Genomic DNA, 18,767 nt, shown 5'->3' on the forward strand with positions numbered 1-18,767 from the left:
GATGGACAAAAATTGTAAGGTTCGAATGGTAAGTCAGTGTAATTACAGGCAAAAGGGACATCACATCTAATCACCCAAGGTTGGTGGCACGTTGGTAATGCATGGAATGGTTATTGGTTATGCTTACCATCAGGTGGCCTATTTCCCTGTCAGTCTACCTATATTATAATAACGACAGATTATTATTACGACCGTGACGTGCGTTTAAATAAAACAGCAAGCTTTTAATAGATACATATATAGATGTGCTTAATAATTTAGCCGATCATTATACGATTTGAACTTTTAGTACCACAGAGCGGACTCTGAGCTCTAGGCAAAAGTTTTTAAGCTACGATATCATTCTACAGCAGCGCCTGCCAGCCTCCTCCTGTATGACTTACGACTTAGATAAAACAGTCCTTATTTTAATACAGATTCTTAATACCAAGTTATATTTAGATGTTTTTAAATAGAATCATTACATAGTATAAAACAAAGTCCCTTAACGCTGTCTTTTCCTATGTATGTAGTAAATAAAATTATACAATAGATTTTGATGCGGTTATTTTCAATAGATAAATTCAAGAGGTTTATATGTATAATAAATGCACAATATAGTAGATAAACCCTGATAATTTTATAAGTTCCTAATATGATGTCGGAAATAACAAATTCTGTAGTATATTTAGTATCAGCATTGCACCCGTGCGTAGCCGGGGCGGATCGCTGGTATGTTGTTTACAGTCTTACCTGACATCTCCCATCGATGCACATATCCAGGCTACCCGGTCTGCACCGAGTACCATCAGATACCCGTGCTGCTAGAACCGCTACAACGACCCTGTCTTCTTCATCTAAAGACACCGTCTGCAAAAAATTCGGTAATTTATAACCTCCGTATATTAAAACCTTACCAATAAATGTAAAGTGTTTTTATTTATTTTTTATACTCGATCACGTCAAAGGCTAAGCGGCTAAGCTAATGAAAATTGGCAAAGATATCGTTATATATAGGCAGTCTGAATATGATACATAAGTAACTTATTATCCCAAAAACATACTTGCACCTTCTTCCTTTATCTCACGCCAGCAAAACCACGAATAAAACTAATTTAATTATATATTATGACATCTTATAGGCACGAGTGACACTCCTAGAGCTGAGATGGTCCAGTGGTTAGAACGCGTGCATCTTAACCGATGATCGCGGGTTCAAATCCAAGCATGCACCACTATATTATGTGATTATAATTCATTTCGTCCTCGGCGGTGAAAAAAAAAATCATGAGGAAACCTGCATGTGACAAATTTCATCGAAATTCTGCCAAATGTTCATTCCATCAACCCGTATTGGGACAGCGTGGTGGAATATGTTCCAAACCCTCTCTCCTTAATCTCCTCTCTCCTTTATGGAAGAGGAGGCCTTATCCCAGCAGGGGGAAATTTACAGGCTGTTACTTTACTTTACTTTTTTAATGCACTCCTATAACTATATAACATAGAAGGCTTCATGAGTGAACAGAACTGAAACAGGTGCTTCATTAAATAATATCTATCTCTTTTTGACATAGCTGGTTTGAAAATTGAAAGAAGAAGACGCATCATTCAATAAATCGCTCTTTCAGCAACATTTATAGACGAAATAAAACTAAATAAATAATTAATATACGCGATTTGAATCCGTTAAAACTAGTTTTATTTCAATGTGTAATAATAGCGAAAATCTAAGACAACATTATTTATAGGTAAAACCGTTAATACAGAGTACACTGTAAGTTGTTTGAAGAAATGCACCTTTTCTTATATTTACTTACAATATTAACGTTCACGCAAATTATTTCTATATACGTAAATTTGCTGATGTGCTGAACTAAATCGATACACACTAGTTATATACCTTTTGATTTTATGCAATAAATTATGAAATAAACAAATATTTCATTTAATTTCGATAAAACTTCGTAACAAATTTAATGGTGCAACTTTTATCAAATCAGAATAGTCCACTCAGACATCTGGAATACTCCACCGTTTAATAAAGTCAAAGGAATGTTAGAAATTGTAAATATTGAAACGACCGCAGTTGACTTGAAAGTTGATATAAATATTTCAATAAAAAAGGAATTCAACGAGATGAATTCTCCAGGAAATTTACCTAATTAGTTACGGAATTGAGAACGGTATTCATTTTGCCATGTTTTGTTACTTCTATATTTAAGAGAAATTAAAAATTCAAATAAAACCGTGTAGATATTTTTACTAATTTTCACAAAAGTCTACTCAAGAATAATATTTAGAGCCAATCTTTGCAAAATTTTACTTGGTTGGGTTGTTCTGTTCTGGTTTGAAGGGAGAATAGCTGGAAGGGAAGGTCTAGAAGGGTTTTTGTTAATGTTATATGTGGTTAATGAGTAGATGGCTCATCTGATAAATGTGATTACCACTACCCATGGACATTTGCAACACAGGCTGGCAGGTGCGTTGTCAGCCTTTAAGGAAAGAGTACGCTCTTTTCTTGAAGGTTCCCAAGTCATATTAGTTCGGCATAAGAGAGGTAATATCTTGTTTCTTAGGTTGTAAGGCATGGTTGGTAATGTTTACAAAGCCAATGACCCAATGACAGTATAACTACTTTAATTAATAATAATAAAAGTTTGATAAAAAACGTGGTTAAAATTAAGGCTCAGAAGTACATGGAAATTAGTGCTTGTCTTCGAACCCGTAATCATTCGATAAGATCCTCGTATCCTACAGACCGTACTATCTCGGTTCTTCAATATTTTATTGTACTACATACAACTTGAGCAAAATTCTTAAGACGATTTTCGTAAACATTTCAAAACTAAATGCTTTTAAAAGTATTGCTGCAACAATAGCAAGATTTCTTTCATAAAGTTTCTGTGTATATTTTCAAGAATTCAGCCTTGCGTCATTCTTATCTTCCGGCTGGACTTGAATATTTTCCATTATTAATGCATAAAATTTAAGAAGAACGTAACCATTATTTCGGAGAAATATGAAACATGCAAAATTTTATAATTATCTTGATACAATTCGTGAGAATGTATAAATTTATATTTACGTCATGGTTTTGTGCAAACCAATCCAGATAGGTACCATCAGCTCATTGCATATTCTACCGCTACAAAGTTACCCTTGGTGTTGTGATCCGGTTTGAAGGTAAGTGAGCCAGTGCTATTATATGTATTAAGGAAATACAATTTCAGTATCTAAGGTTTTTGTTGTTTTTGGAGTATACATGTACAAATAAACGTTTCGCTAAATATCGTAAATTTTTAGGAATCTGATTGGTTGTACAATCATATGGGCACTGCTTATGTACTAGCATATATATATAAATACGTTAGTTTTTTCTTACAAATATGGCAGTTTCAGGATCATGGTCATCGTGGTCAGTGTGAGCACAAATGTGTGAGGAAAATTGTTGATTCTTCGGTGCCTCCTCAGGACGAAGACCTTGGGCATATGCCCCGTGTATGTGTGTGTACACTAATGCTTACCGGTTCGGGGTTTTGTCCAGAGTGCTGCGGAGTTCCGCGGCAAGTTAAAGCACAGGGTTCGTCATCGTCTCTGTGTGCTGTCCAATGGAAGAGCTCCCCTCCATATGGGGTGTTGTCATGAGCGCTACATTGCTGTTCCCGCCAGATATCTTCTTCTAGCAGGGATACGTTGCCACGACAGGGCTGAAACAAAAGCCATAAATTCAATAATGTTTTGCATTGTTTTAAATATACCAACATTTCAAAATTAATAAAATACTTTTTGTAATTTAAATAAATGTACTGTAATCGTTGAATGTGAAAGTTCAAAAAGAGCTTATGTTTTACGAGAGTGATAGATCAGCCGTTCGTTTGTTATCGGTAGGAGCTTCTTGTAAAGGGTTCTTAGCGTAGGTCTCAGCTATTAATTACAAAGATACAGTATGAAAATTCATAGATTTTATGCAAGTAATCAGCAATCACAAATTACAAAGTATGTACACCATTTTGACAGTATTTATCAAACGTCTACGTCTAACGGATCCGTTTGGAAGTATAGAACTGTATCGTTCTCTATAATCAAATTTAGCTTCCAACTCACCGCTATAAAAAAAATTAAATATGTGACGGTTGTCCCTTCATACAATCTGATCACGTAACTAATGACGTCACGGCTTTCTCAACCACAGATACAAAAAAAAACATCTTAGTTACTAATTATTGGTAATCGACGACATGTATGTATTTCGATCTAAATATTTTTTGCATCTGTCTGCTTTCATGCGGTTTTTACCATCATATAGTCAAGTTGCTTAATCATGCTTTCAGGCTCCTAATAGTGCGAACGCTGACTAAATTATAAGAACCGCATCAAAGGGATTTAGTACGACGTTGTAGGGCTTGAAAATGTCTTCAGAAGAACCTACGATCTTATATCTTTTTATATATACATAAGTCTCAGTGACCAGTTTTAGGTTTCAAAAAAGGAACATGGTAAAATTAATTTAAATTTGTTCTGTCAGCATTCTATAGGTATACAACATATTCGCTTGTAGCATTTTTGTAGATGTTACCTTTTTCCATTTCGTTTTAGTTTTGAAAAAAGGAACACGGTAAACCTAATTTAAATTTATTTTGTTAGCATTCTATACATCCCATATTCGCTTGTATCGTATTTTGTAGATATCACCTTTTTCCATTTCGGTATTAAAATATTTCTCAAATAACTCATAAATAAATTGAGAAATTCGTATATTTTTTTATATATTTGATTTTAATTTTAGATATTATATTCTATATTTGATATTAGATTGAAAACGTTTTGCTTCGAGATTTCTGAGTTTATAAAAGGAAAGAGAACAAACGTACCATTTATGAATTTAATCGACATTCCGAATTTTCCTTCAGACGAGACTTTGTTTAGGATGAGTTTCTATGAAAACGGTTTTAATATTATTGTCAAATTTATTTTAGCATTATGCTTTCAAAAGTTGTGAATAAAAGACACATTTTTAATCTTTATTTAAGTTTTATTATAACTACTGGAGTCGAGATGGCCCAGTGGTTAGAACGCGTGCATCTTAACCGATGATTGCGGATTCAAACCCAGACAAACACCACTGAATATTCATGTACTTAATTTGTGTTAATAATTCATCTCGTGTTCTGCGGTGAAGGAAAACACCGTGAGGAAACCTGCATGTGTCAAATTTCTTAGAAATTCTGCTACATATGTATTCCGTGGTGGAATATGTTCCTCAAAGAGAGGTGGCCTTAGCCCAGGAGTGGGAAATTTACAGGCTGTTGTTGTTATAATAACTACTGACTACTTTTTCGGTATTGTTGACTTATATTTGATCCTGAAATTGATTCGAAATAAGTCAAGATTATGTTACATTAGAAAATCAATTTTATATACATTTGAAAAAGATTCAATTTTCTCTGTGCAGTTGCGGCGATTCCACATTTTAATCCGTCTAGAACATTTATTCAAGTAAATTTCATTCAACAAACTAATAAAAGTCGACCGGCTATATAAGCCGACGTTTACATAAAGTGGGTGCTACACTGAATGACAATAAGAATTGTTATTTGCCGTTTCTTATTGACTGCTGACGCTTTTAAATCTGATTGGAGCATGCTTTGTTTTTCCAACGAGATTTTCTCGAATTTCGTTTGACGAATTTTTTTTCTTATAAAGTTTCAAGGGTGAATATTAAACAATGCTTTGGATCGATGACGTCACAATTGTAAGGAGTCTTTATTGTGCGGTTTATTTGTGTTTCGGCTTTGTCCAAGTACATTTTTATGGCATAGATAGGTGGACTGGAAAACGGTCCAACTGATGTTATATTATCGTAACTATTCTTAGACATTGATACTATGAGTATTAATAATTTCTCATATCAACTTGTCAACTAATTTGTTAGTATAGTTGCACTGGCTCATTCACCCTTTAAACCAGAATACAATGAATATTTTTAAAATAAAAATAAGTTTTTAATTTGACAGTACTATAATGTCGAAATTAAAATCAAAGTATTTTTTATTCAAGTAAGCTATTACAAGCACTTTTGAATCGTCATTTAATAAAACTACATTAAGATACCATGCAGTAATGCTGTCCCCTTAGTGTAAACAAATACTATATTTATACATATACATATATCATACTAGTTGTCACCCGTGGATGATTATTATAATAATTATGCCATGTCTTTTCTTGGACTTCAAGTTTTCTTCATAACAAATTTCATCAAATTCGCTTCATTAGTTTGGTTGTGAAAGAGAGACAGACATACAGGGTTACTTTCACACTTACAATAATAATATAGAAGTATAGATATATATTTATATAACTATCTTTGACTTCGTAGGTATAAATACGGTCGAATACAAAACGCAATCGAGCGTCGCTGTAAGTAAGAGCTATAGTAACATCCCACTAATGTGCCACTTAGAACGAAGGTTCCGTAAATGAGGGAGTTAGTTGTGCTTATCCCATCGTGAATTTAACCGCTTCGTGTGAGTATGCTCGTGTATTTTATTATATGGCTGAGATTTTTTAGTGTTAACCGTGATTCTCGTTGATGGTCCTCGATAGGATGACCTTGTAAAATTACACTGTGACCTGATAATAAAAATACCAATATTATCTATAATAATAAAGTAAGTAAAGTAACAGCCTGTAAATTTTCCACTGCTGAGATAAGGCCTCCTCTTCCATTAAGGAGAGGGTTTGAAACGTATTCCAGCACGCTGTTCCAATGCGGGTTGTTGGAATACACATGTGGCAGAATTTCTAAGAGATTTGTCACATGCAGGTTTCCTCACGATGTTTTCCTTCACCGCTGAGCACGAGATGAATTATAAAGACAAGCTTAATTAAGCTCATGAATCAGCGGTGCTTGCCTGTGTTTGAACCCGCAATCATCGGTTAAGATGCACGCGTTCTAACCAATGGGCCATCTCGACTCTGTACTTTATATACATTATGTACTTTATGTACTTTGTATAATAATGTATAATTAAAACGGTGAAAATATTAACTATTGATTTTCTCGTGTTTCTCCTCTTAATCCACTTTCCGAAACGATACTAAGTTTATCTTTAAATCAATACTTTAACAAGACGTTCTAATGTACTTCTATGAGTGTACTTTAATAGAAACTATTCTAATTTGCATATGTATAATATACGTGGTGATAGATAATGTTGTTGTTATTCTATAACCTTCTAGACTATCGTTATGTTTTTGGAACGAACTTCTTTTACTCGTTGAAATAAAACTAGTTATAACGGATTTGAATCGCGTATATTAATTATTTTTGACATCCCGACGTTTCGAGCACTTTACAGCGTTCGTGGTCACGGGTAGACTAAGGTGGCATTTGTCTATTTGAAGAACACATGCTTTTACTCGGCTTACTCTTGAGTGAATATTATATATCCTATTAATATTATAAACGCGAAAGTTTTTGAGGATGGATGTCATATGTAAACTTCTAGACGGATGTGGATGAAGATTTACAGTGATATAGGTTATACAGAATAGCACATAAGCTACAATTTATAGTGATTTGATAAAATTTGGTCATAATATAACGATACCTATCAAGTACTCGTGCGAAGCCGGTAGCTAGTATATAATATAATAATAGAAAAATCTAAATCATTATCATCTATCAAGGGACTCTTTACTTGATCAGAAAATATGTACAATATTTTATTGTTTTATATATACCAATACCATTACATTTTTTTAGTTAAAGTTTTTTTTAACTTAAAAAACACAAAAAGTAACGTCCTCTAATATTTTTTTAGACCGACAAATTCACGTAGTTTTAATATTAGACGTTAGTTTAAACAACGTGCGCTATTAAAGCTCTTGGTCTAACAATTTTCTCGTTGGGTACGTTGACATAATTCTCTATGTATTATAATCTCGTGTTATGTAGAACCATGTCACATTGAAAGTGAGGCAAAACCGTACAGGATGGGTAATATTTTCAAACAATGTACCTCAAAGAAAACAATTTTGTAAATTAATCACCTTGATAATAGCTATTCTATAGAGAAGTTAAAAAAAATTAAAAACAGGCTTAAAATTGAGGGCTATATATGATTTAAATATGTAGTTTGAAAATATATAATGTTGTCTTTCTACACATAATATATAGACAAACAATATAGTTTGCTGTTACTTTTAGTTTGAATGGTGGATGAGCCCGTGTACGTGAACTACAAGCGCCAAAGAGATAACATCTTAGCTTCCAAGGTTGTTAGAACGCGTGCATCTTAACCGGTGATTGAGAGTTCAAATCAAGCACCACTGTATATATGTGCTTAATTGTGTTTATAATTCATCTCATGCTCGGCGGTAAGGAAAACATCGGAGGAAACCTGCATGTGTCAAATTTCATAGAAATTCTGCCACATGTGCATTCCTCCAACCCGCATTGAAACAGCGTGGTGGAATATGTTTCAAACCTTCTCCTTAGTGGGAGAGGAGGCCTTAGCCCAGCAGTGGGAAATTTACAGGTTGTTACAGTTCCAAGGTAGAGCATTGACGTATATATTGCTAATGCATATGGGCGGTAGTCACCAATTACCATGAGGTGGCCCATTAAACAAAACGCCTATCCAATTATAAAATAAAATCCCTAGTGAGATGATCTAGCAATGATAACTCACTCTAATAATGACTATTTATCATCATGTAACTTAACAGTCAAACTAATATCCTAAAAGAAAATAAAAATAAATCAATCTTATCAAAGTTACAATCTTGTTTCATTTAGAATCAAATCGTTATGTGTATTAGCATATTGATAAGAGCTCTTGTTACCAATAGTTTCCGAAATTACATAAATGTAATATATTTACATAAATGTAACTGTACGTGCATACTAATTAAATGTTCTGTGACTGACCTACTTGCAGCCACGCTCCCACAAACTATATTGTTTTACATAAATTGATAATTTGATCTAAGTCGTATTTAATGAAATCTTGATTTATTAACCTTTAATATGTTCTTTCTTAAAATAAGAACGTCACATAAGTTTAATTCGTGTCTCGTATATGAAAGACAAACACTCAGCCCACTCATGATATTCTACAGCGAAGTTTACAATGTGTGGGATGTTATTAAAATAGAAAGTGAATAACGCCCACCACTTCTTTGCGAATATTCATTAATACTGTACGTGTTTAACTAGATCGATCTAATTAATCATAGTTTTTAATTAAAAATCACTTACAACTTCGCGCGGGCTCTATATGGTTTCGTAGATTACAAATTAATATTGCTTATACAAGAATAAAAACTAAAATATCTTAATTTTTTGGACCCGAATTCTTCCCGGACTTACGCTGAATATTTTTAACGGTTCAAGTTCCCAATAATAACAAATTTATCATAGAAAAATTTATATTTATTAAAAAAATAAGAATTAAAAATACTTACATAACTTTTAAATAAAACTAATTATAACGGATGAATCGCGTATATTAATTATTTTTAAACATCCCGACGTTTCGAGCACTTTGCAGTGTTCGTGGTCACGGGTAGACTAAGATGACATTTGTCTATTTGAAGAACAAAGGAAATATTATTAACAACTACCGCCAACGATTTCTCAATTGATGTCTTGAGTAACGTTCCGGTTGCACGCAGAAGGCACTAACTGTATCTTTAGGTCTTGCAGTCTGTTGGATTTGGGATTTTAAATTTTTAATAAGTGGATCCCAGGTGTTAGAAAGTCTCCAACCATCTTCTCTATTGAAGTTCGGATGTTTTTGAATTTCAATAGCCTCGCGTATCATTCTAGGAATGAATCTGTGTTCTCTAGCGAGGATCTGTGGTTTATCAAATCGGATAAAATGGTTAGGTTTATCCAGAGCATGTTCACAGACTGCAGACTTTGAAGAACGCCTATTTTTGACATCTCCTATATGTTCCTTGACCCTGGTACCGATGCTTCTCTTTGTTTGGCCTATGTAAGATAAACCACACTCACATTCGAGTTTATATACTCCTGCAGTTTGTAAAGGGATATTACTCTTGATAGGTCTCAAGAACTGGCTCACTTTCTTATGAGGCTTGTAAACGGTTTTAATCGAAGCTCGCTTCAAGATGTTGCCAATCCTGTCTGTAACTCCTTTCACATATGGTAGAAATGCAGGTTGTCGCTCAACTGTGGGTGGCTTGGTACGGCTTCTGCGATGCTGGCGAGGCACGGGCAGCTTGTTCTGGTGGAGTGCAAGCTTGACCTGACGTAGCTCGTCCTCTAGGTGTTCAGCATCGCAGAGATGGTGGGTTCTCTGAAACAAAGATTTGCCAACGGTAGCTAACTGACTAGGGTGGTGGTGCGAGTCACCATTGAGGTATTTGTTGGTGTGTGTGGGTTTCCTATAAACTGTGTGACTTAATGTATTATCAGGATTCTTGATAATAAGGATATCAAGGAAAGCTAAAGAATTATTTGCCTCTAATTCCATAGTAAATTGAATGTTTTTATTTATAGAATTAAGATGTACTAAAAATGCAGATGTCAGATCACTAGGTAATATTGTGAAAGTGTCATCTACGTACCGTTTATAAAACCTAGGTGTTATTGGTCCGGAGCGAAGAGCCCTCTCCTCCAGGTCTTCCATGAATAAATCGGCGACCACGGGGGATACTGGAGAACCCATGGCTACCCCGTCAACTTGTACATAGAATTCATCATTCCACAATAAATAACCTGATGTGAGGCAGTGATGTAACAGCTCTGCATATTCAATAGGCATGTTGTGTGTCTGTAGCTTCCTCTTAACAATTTCGATGCAGTCTTGTATGGGTAAGCATGTAAACAATGACTGGACATCAAAACTAACCATTTTCTCGTTGTTGGTTAATTTAAGGTCTTTGATTTCACCAACAAACTGGTAAGAATCCTTGACATACGCCGCAGTGTGTCCTCGGAGGGGTGATAATATCCTTGCTATGTGTTGAGCCAATCTATATGTTGGTGTATCGATTTGGCTTACAATAGGACGCAGCGGAGCACCAGTTTTATGGATCTTAGGTAACCCATACAGTTTTGGCGGCTTTGCACATGTAGGCACGAGTGATTTTTTGTCCAGATTTAATTTCTCTTGATGTTTTGATATTAACGCGGATGTCTTTTTAAGAATATTATTTGTAGGATCTTTATTTACTTTTTTATAAGTTTTAACATCCGATAGAATCGCGGAAATTTTCTGGTTATAATCACACGTATCCATCACAACGGTCGCGTTTCCCTTATCTGCTCGGAGGACTGTAATGTCTTTATTGTTGCGTAGGTTCTTCAGAGCAATAGTTTCATCACGAGGAAGGTTTCTTTTCGGTGGCCGGCTTCGACGTAAAACACTCGAGATGTCCTGTCGAATAGCTTCCGAGTCTTCCTTTGTGATGTTATTTTTGAAAAGACACTCCTCCACATTGCAAATAATGTCTTCAAACGGTATTTTGGATGGAGCCGGTGCAAAATTTAAGCCTTTATTTAATACCGCAACAGTCGATTCATCTAAACTTTGTTTTGACAGATTGACAAGTGACGTACGCGCAGGTTTTTGAATTTCCCCGGTGTTGCCATTATTGAAGTTGTTATAATTTGATTTTACCCCGCTGAGTTTTTCGAACTTTTCTATTTGTTTTAATTTTAAGTTATTATATTTTGTAGCGGCTCGTTTATTGGTAAAATCGTTGCATTTTTGCCAATCTGTTTTTGATAATCGCGACTCGAGTTCTTTACTTAGGTTGTCAATTTGATCCGTTAACCGTTGCGCGTCAAATCGATGTTCTCGGATGAGTTGTAATAATAATTTCTTACTTGCCTGATTGAGTATTTTATCACCATGCCTTATGTCCTTCTTAGGTGCGATCCTTACACAAACCGGAATAAGATTATGGTCACGGCATCTTTTCAGGAAGTTCATGGACGTTACGAATCGGGCATGTTTGACTTTTAGGTACTCCAACCGGCGAATTTGATTTGATGTTTCCAGTCCGTACTGGTTCACATAATGTTGTCTTAAATTTTCGCGATTATTACACATTTAAATAAAACTAATTATAACGGATGAATCGCGTATATTAATTATTTTTAAACATCCCGACGTTTCGAGCACTTTGCAGTGTTCGTGGTCACGGGTAGACTAAGATGACATTTGTCTATTTGAAGAACAAAGGAAATATTATTAACAACTACCGCCAACGATTTCTCAATTGATGTCTTGAGTAACGTTCCGGTTGCACGCAGAAGGCACTAACTGTATCTTTAGGTCTTGCAGTCTGTTGGATTTGGGATTTTAAATTTTTAATAAGTGGATCCCAGGTGTTAGAAAGTCTCCAACCATCTTCTCTATTGAAGTTCGGATGTTTTTGAATTTCAATAGCCTCGCGTATCATTCTAGGAATGAATCTGTGTTCTCTAGCGAGGATCTGTGGTTTATCAAATCGGATAAAATGGTTAGGTTTATCCAGAGCATGTTCACAGACTGCAGACTTTGAAGAACGCCTATTTTTGACATCTCCTATATGTTCCTTGACCCTGGTACCGATGCTTCTCTTTGTTTGGCCTATGTAAGATAAACCACACTCACATTCGAGTTTATATACTCCTGCAGTTTGTAAAGGGATATTACTCTTGATAGGTCTCAAGAACTGGCTCACTTTCTTATGAGGCTTGTAAACGGTTTTAATCGAAGCTCGCTTCAAGATGTTGCCAATCCTGTCTGTAACTCCTTTCACATATGGTCTCTCATGGTATGGTCCACCATCTCTGCGATGCTGAACACCTAGAGGACGAGCTACGTCAGGTCAAGCTTGCACTCCACCAGAACAAGCTGCCCGTGCCTCGCCAGCATCGCAGAAGCCGTACCAAGCCACCCACAGTTGAGCGACAACCTGCATTTCTACCATATGTGAAAGGAGTTACAGACAGGATTGGCAACATCTTGAAGCGAGCTTCGATTAAAACCGTTTACAAGCCTCATAAGAAAGTGAGCCAGTTCTTGAGACCTATCAAGAGTAATATCCCTTTACAAACTGCAGGAGTATATAAACTCGAATGTGAGTGTGGTTTATCTTACATAGGCCAAACAAAGAGAAGCATCGGTACCAGGGTCAAGGAACATATAGGAGATGTCAAAAATAGGCGTTCTTCAAAGTCTGCAGTCTGTGAACATGCTCTGGATAAACCTAACCATTTTATCCGATTTGATAAACCACAGATCCTCGCTAGAGAACACAGATTCATTCCTAGAATGATACGCGAGGCTATTGAAATTCAAAAACATCCGAACTTCAATAGAGAAGATGGTTGGAGACTTTCTAACACCTGGGATCCACTTATTAAAAATTTAAAATCCCAAATCCAACAGACTGCAAGACCTAAAGATACAGTTAGTGCCTTCTGCGTGCAACCGGAACGTTACTCAAGACATCAATTGAGAAATCGTTGGCGGTAGTTGTTAATAATATTTCCTTTGTTCTTCAAATAGACAAATGTCATCTTAGTCTACCCGTGACCACGAACACTGCAAAGTGCTCGAAACGTCGGGATGTTTAAAAATAATTAATATACGCGATTCATCCGTTATAATTAGTTTTATTTAAATGTGTAATAATCGCGAAAATTTAAGACAACATTACTTACATAACATTATTAGTAACTAACAATGCCCCACTGTTGGGTAATGAAATTAAAATTAAATCTTGTTAAATAAAAGTTTTTTTTTTTATGAATCACTGATAATCATTGGCACCAGTACTAATCGTTATTATACGCTGTAAGTGAGTAACATTATTGTGTTATTATTATACTTTTATTTTTAAAATTTATTTTATAAAGGTTTATAATTATTTTGTTTGTATTATTTTGTTTGTATTGCCTGTATTGTATTTGTATGGCCTTAAACCACATTTGTCTATGTTTGTTCTAGCTTACTTTTTATTTCATTCAACAGTGCTGTAAATGTCTGTAGTGGTGTATCACACTGCACTGATCCGTTTAATTTTATTACATAAGTGTTTTTATGAATATGCCGATGGTGTTTCAAATAAATATTAAAGATATTATAAAAGCTCTAAAAAAAACCTCACATGCAGAATATTTGATATAAATTTAATTGATTTATTGACATAATTTCAACTGAATGACACTTCAAACGTGCTTGTAAAAGCTTACTTGAATGAAGGAATGTATTTGATTTGATAACCCACCATAACATCCCAATGTGGAAAGATTAGTGATAAACATAGTATGGCGATTCGTTTCATACAGCAATAAAAACAAAACAATTAAATAAAACTAGTTATAACGGATTTGAATCGCGTATAATAATTATTTTTGACATCCCGACGTTTCGAGCACTTTACAGCGATCGTGGTCATGTCAGTCTACCCGTGACCACGAACGATTCAAATCCGTTATAACTAGTTTTATTTTAATGTGTAATAATCGCGAAAATTTAAGACAACATCAAAACAAAACAAATGAACTCACACATATATATGCATCATATATACTAGAGCCAAACAGTATTGTATCCATGTTCCATGTTTTTTTAGTATAAGGGACATAACTTCTCAGTTACCGAGGTCAATGACACATTGGTAAGGATTGATTAACTTTTTTTAAGGCACAATTACTATGGGCAATATTTCAATTACATACCTAAATAGCAATGCATAAAATATTACTCATCTAATGCTAGCTTTATAATTAATCATGGTTGGTGGTTACAAATCGCTAAAAGCAAAGTTTACACCTCGTATGTCGAATGACTTTAAAATTGTTTACAACTATTGAGTACAAAGACTTAAAGTTGTTCGACTTGTAATAGAAACATATATATATATATTATATGTAGTAGAATGTATTTTAAGTAGTTTTATTTACACTTATTAAATATTAAGAGGTTTTCGAATGATTATTTTGATATTTTCTTGGTCCCACTCATCAGTTATTCAACCGCCAAATAACAGTACGCAGTATTGTTGTGTTCTGGTTTGAAGGGTTGAGTGATCCAGTGTAACTACAGGCACAAGGGACATAACATCTTAGTTCCCAATGTTGGTGGCACATTGACGATGTAAGGAATAGTTAATATTTCTTGCAGCTTCATTGTCTATGGGTGATAGTGACCACTTACCATCAGGTAGCTCATATACTCGTCTACATACGTACCAATGGTTGGAAGTTTGTGGTTTCAAGTTGGGATAAGCCCTACCAACTTACCGATTTTTTAAGTTGGAAACAGGGAGGAGCTGATATTATTCTGTATTTAAGATTTACAGGTTGTATTTGTACAATTAAAATAAAAACAGTATAAAATGTGATCGTCCGGCTGTGTGGATGTTTATTACACTAATGCGAAAAAAAAACAGCTGGTCAGATTTGGATGAAATTTAAAATAAAAGTTATGATATAGATACTTAAGTAAACACCACTTCTATCTTATTAATACCTATTAGAATACTTGCAAAGTACTTTTTTCGTGTTTATATAGTAAATAGAATGTGGATGAATCTTATAGACAAAGCCAGGTTTCCTCAAAATGATTTCCTTCAACACTGAACACGAGAAAAATTAAAAACAGAAATTAAACAAATGCAATTTGATGCTTATCTTGTTTTAAAACCGCAATTATCGGTTTTTATAAAAGCGTTCTATTTACTGGGATATCTCGGCTCAGATTTTAAATAAGATAAATTATGTTTATATACACATATCAGGCGTATGCCGCGGAAAATAAAGTAAAGTATATTTATATTCATACTTAAATGAATAATATTTATACATTTAAACACGATTGTATAAGCGGTCAACTGTTAATTAATAAATAATATCTTTCATAATTATTTTACTTTATGTTCACTAGTATGTAATTTAAGAAATGAAGTGTCCAGAAATGATTATTTTTTATGATATAGGTGGCAAACGAGCGGAAGGCTCACTTGATGGAAAGTGACTACCACCACCCATGGACATCTGCAACACCAGGGGGCTTGCAGGTGCGTTGCCGGCCTTTAAGAAAGGAGTACGCTCTTTTCTTGAAGGTTCCCATGTCGTATCGGTTCGGAAAAACCGCTGGCGAAAGCTGGTTCCACAAAGTGGTTGTGCGAGGCAGAAAATGCTCACTACTACACGCAATAGAGGCGCAAGCGCACGTACGGTGGTTAGCACCCTGACAGCTTCATTGACAGCTACTCGTGTACATGAGACAATGAGTTATATATATTGCATAAATACAAACATATGTTTGATTATCAAATTAATAGAATAAAGTGAATTCTGGGGTGTTAAATTAGTATGAAATATTTTAGCGTCCATATGTCATATTAAACAGTCTACCCACCCATTTTTGGCAGAGCACTAGCCGGTATTGATAGACTAGTTCGAGCCCTCAAAGCGATCGGACCTCCTCAGTTTGGAATCGATTAGAGAACAATATTTCCTGAGTTTAATTTCATACCTTCGCGGATGGATAGAGATCGAAACACTGACACTGGTGACGTCATATCACGTTAGCAATGATGGCGTATTTTTTTTTTAATTATAAAGAGGTAAAATTTATTTGTTTGTGTGTAAAACATAATCTACGGAGCTTATAATAAAATTGTAAAAAAAATCAGTAGTAAAATGGTTACCATAAAATGTTATAAAAAATGTAATGAGATAAATCGTTCAAAAGATATAAGAGCAATGTAAGTAGACTGTACATACATCACCCAGGAAGATTAAGTCACTTCTTCCAGCCTATTCCGACGTAGGATTAACTGGCATTAGTCTGATCCACCTCTGAACGAGACTTGAATACGATATTCTGGTCGTATTATATATTTATTTTTTTAATTTCCATCGAAGATATTTCTTGGACTATCGAATTCATAATTAAAATTAAAACATTCTTTTTTCAAATTCGAATCATTGTTCGAAATGAAATTTCTTATATAACTAACACTAAGACTATTTATACATGTGTGTTACAGTGAAAGAGTACAACAAACGAGATAATTGTCTTGGTGTATGTGACAGCTACGCTTCACATTAGCCAATCGTCATACTACTTTACTAGTGTGCGTATACATATTGACATTTGTTGGCTACTATTCCGTTATCCAATTTGTCTGTTTATCTAGATAGATAAGTAAGAGCTAATTCAACTTCGTAATGAAGATTTAATTTAAGAATAATTAAGAAGTAATGTTGTACAGCTAGACATATATTTTATTATATTTTCTTACAACATGATTTGTGTTTCATTCGTTTCATTTTTAACAACTTCTTATGAACGTTTTCGCTCTTTTGATATATTTTTATTTATTATAATGTACTGTCATATTGTGTGTTAGGGTCCGAAATTATAAAAAAAATAACTCACTAGTTTCTAGATTCTTAAATGACATACATGGTCAATGTATATAAAATATATATTAAGAATCACTTCTTGTATAAAAATCAAACAAATAAAAAAGAAAGACGAATTCTTGTTCTATTTGTAATAGTATACAATTTTTAAAATTAGATTTCGATTTATTAATTTTTACATATTTATAATGTAATCATAAACGTGGATCCCAGATGGTTTAAAGGTTTCAAACTGGGAAAATCCCCCAAACAACTGAATATCACACTTATATGATATAGCAATAAGGTCTACTATTAAATAAATATTGAATTTTCAAAATAAATACATCGTCACTTCCTTTATTTACACCAATGTTTGATCATTAGAAAAAGCGTTTCGTCGATTTCCCCACTATGACAAGGTACCACTTGTACAATATAGAAAATTTCTCAATAAACAACGTAACACAATTATTATATAATAATAATAAAAGGAATATGTATTTGTTTTTTGGATAAAAGCCAAACTATTTTTCATATCCATACTAAAATATATTTTGTTTAATTAATTAATATCTTGTTTAGTGAATACCGAACTGTAAATATTTTAAATAAATAAAGTTATTAATAGAAAATATAATGTAACATAGAGAATAATAAAAAAGGAACCAACTCAATTAAATTAATTTAGTATAAACATACTCTGTACATAGTTTATATGCTGTTTATTTTACGATTTTTATTTAAATATTTTAATTAAGTCGAAGCGTGGATCGTATAAAAAATAGTTGAGCTATTATAGCGAAATTTTAATTAATATTAAATAACTTTGAAAAGAAAAATAGCAAAATGATTTATTCAAAAAACCTACAATAAGGCGAAGTAATTACTTTAATGTTTTGTAAAATAAAAAGGCATAATATGGCTGCCGAAATAAAGTAATAAGACTTTTAGAACAAAAAATATCATTTAAATTAACTTGAAATTAAGGTAACTATTTGAAAAGTAGTGTAGTACGACACAACTAAGTAGCATCGGCAAAATTGAAAAAAAAACCGATCACATGCGAATTAAGTACGCTATCCCTACTTATCAACATTTATTTCTTGTGTGACTATGATCACAAACATAATAAATTGTAATATCATATGAATTAATATATTCGTCAGCTTGACACGTCGATTTACATGCACTTTTTGAACGGACGCAAGTATCTAAAGCGACGAATAGCATCGAATGACATAATAGGGAGATATTTTTATTTGTTGTATAAATCGGCAGTAATCGGTTTTATTGAATTTGCCGATGCTACATCTAAGTTGTGTCGGACTATACCATATTACTCAATGTTTACTACTGAGTTTCTTAATGGTTCTTCTCGGTAGAATCTACTTTCCGAACC

At 33.9% G+C, this 18,767-nt stretch overlaps 1 protein-coding gene across 6 annotated transcripts in view; it reads right to left on the bottom strand.

Annotated features, from left to right (window-relative positions):
* The window catches only part of LOC124539275 (protein madd-4), a 446,643-nt gene that overhangs the window by 89,640 nt on the left and 338,236 nt on the right, over positions 1–18,767 (bottom strand). For all 6 annotated transcript variants that reach the window (XM_047116602.1, XM_047116606.1, XM_047116605.1 and 3 more), the window contains exons 7-8: positions 3,504–3,686; positions 733–849 (exon numbers count right to left, since the gene is read on the bottom strand). In XM_047116602.1, the coding sequence (XP_046972558.1) occupies positions 733–849; positions 3,504–3,686 (300 nt within the window). The remainder of the gene's footprint in view (positions 1–732; positions 850–3,503; positions 3,687–18,767) is intronic.

This window comes from Vanessa cardui, chromosome 22, assembly GCF_905220365.1.
Source record: "Vanessa cardui chromosome 22, ilVanCard2.1, whole genome shotgun sequence".
NCBI classification, from domain to species: domain Eukaryota; kingdom Metazoa; phylum Arthropoda; class Insecta; order Lepidoptera; family Nymphalidae; genus Vanessa; species Vanessa cardui.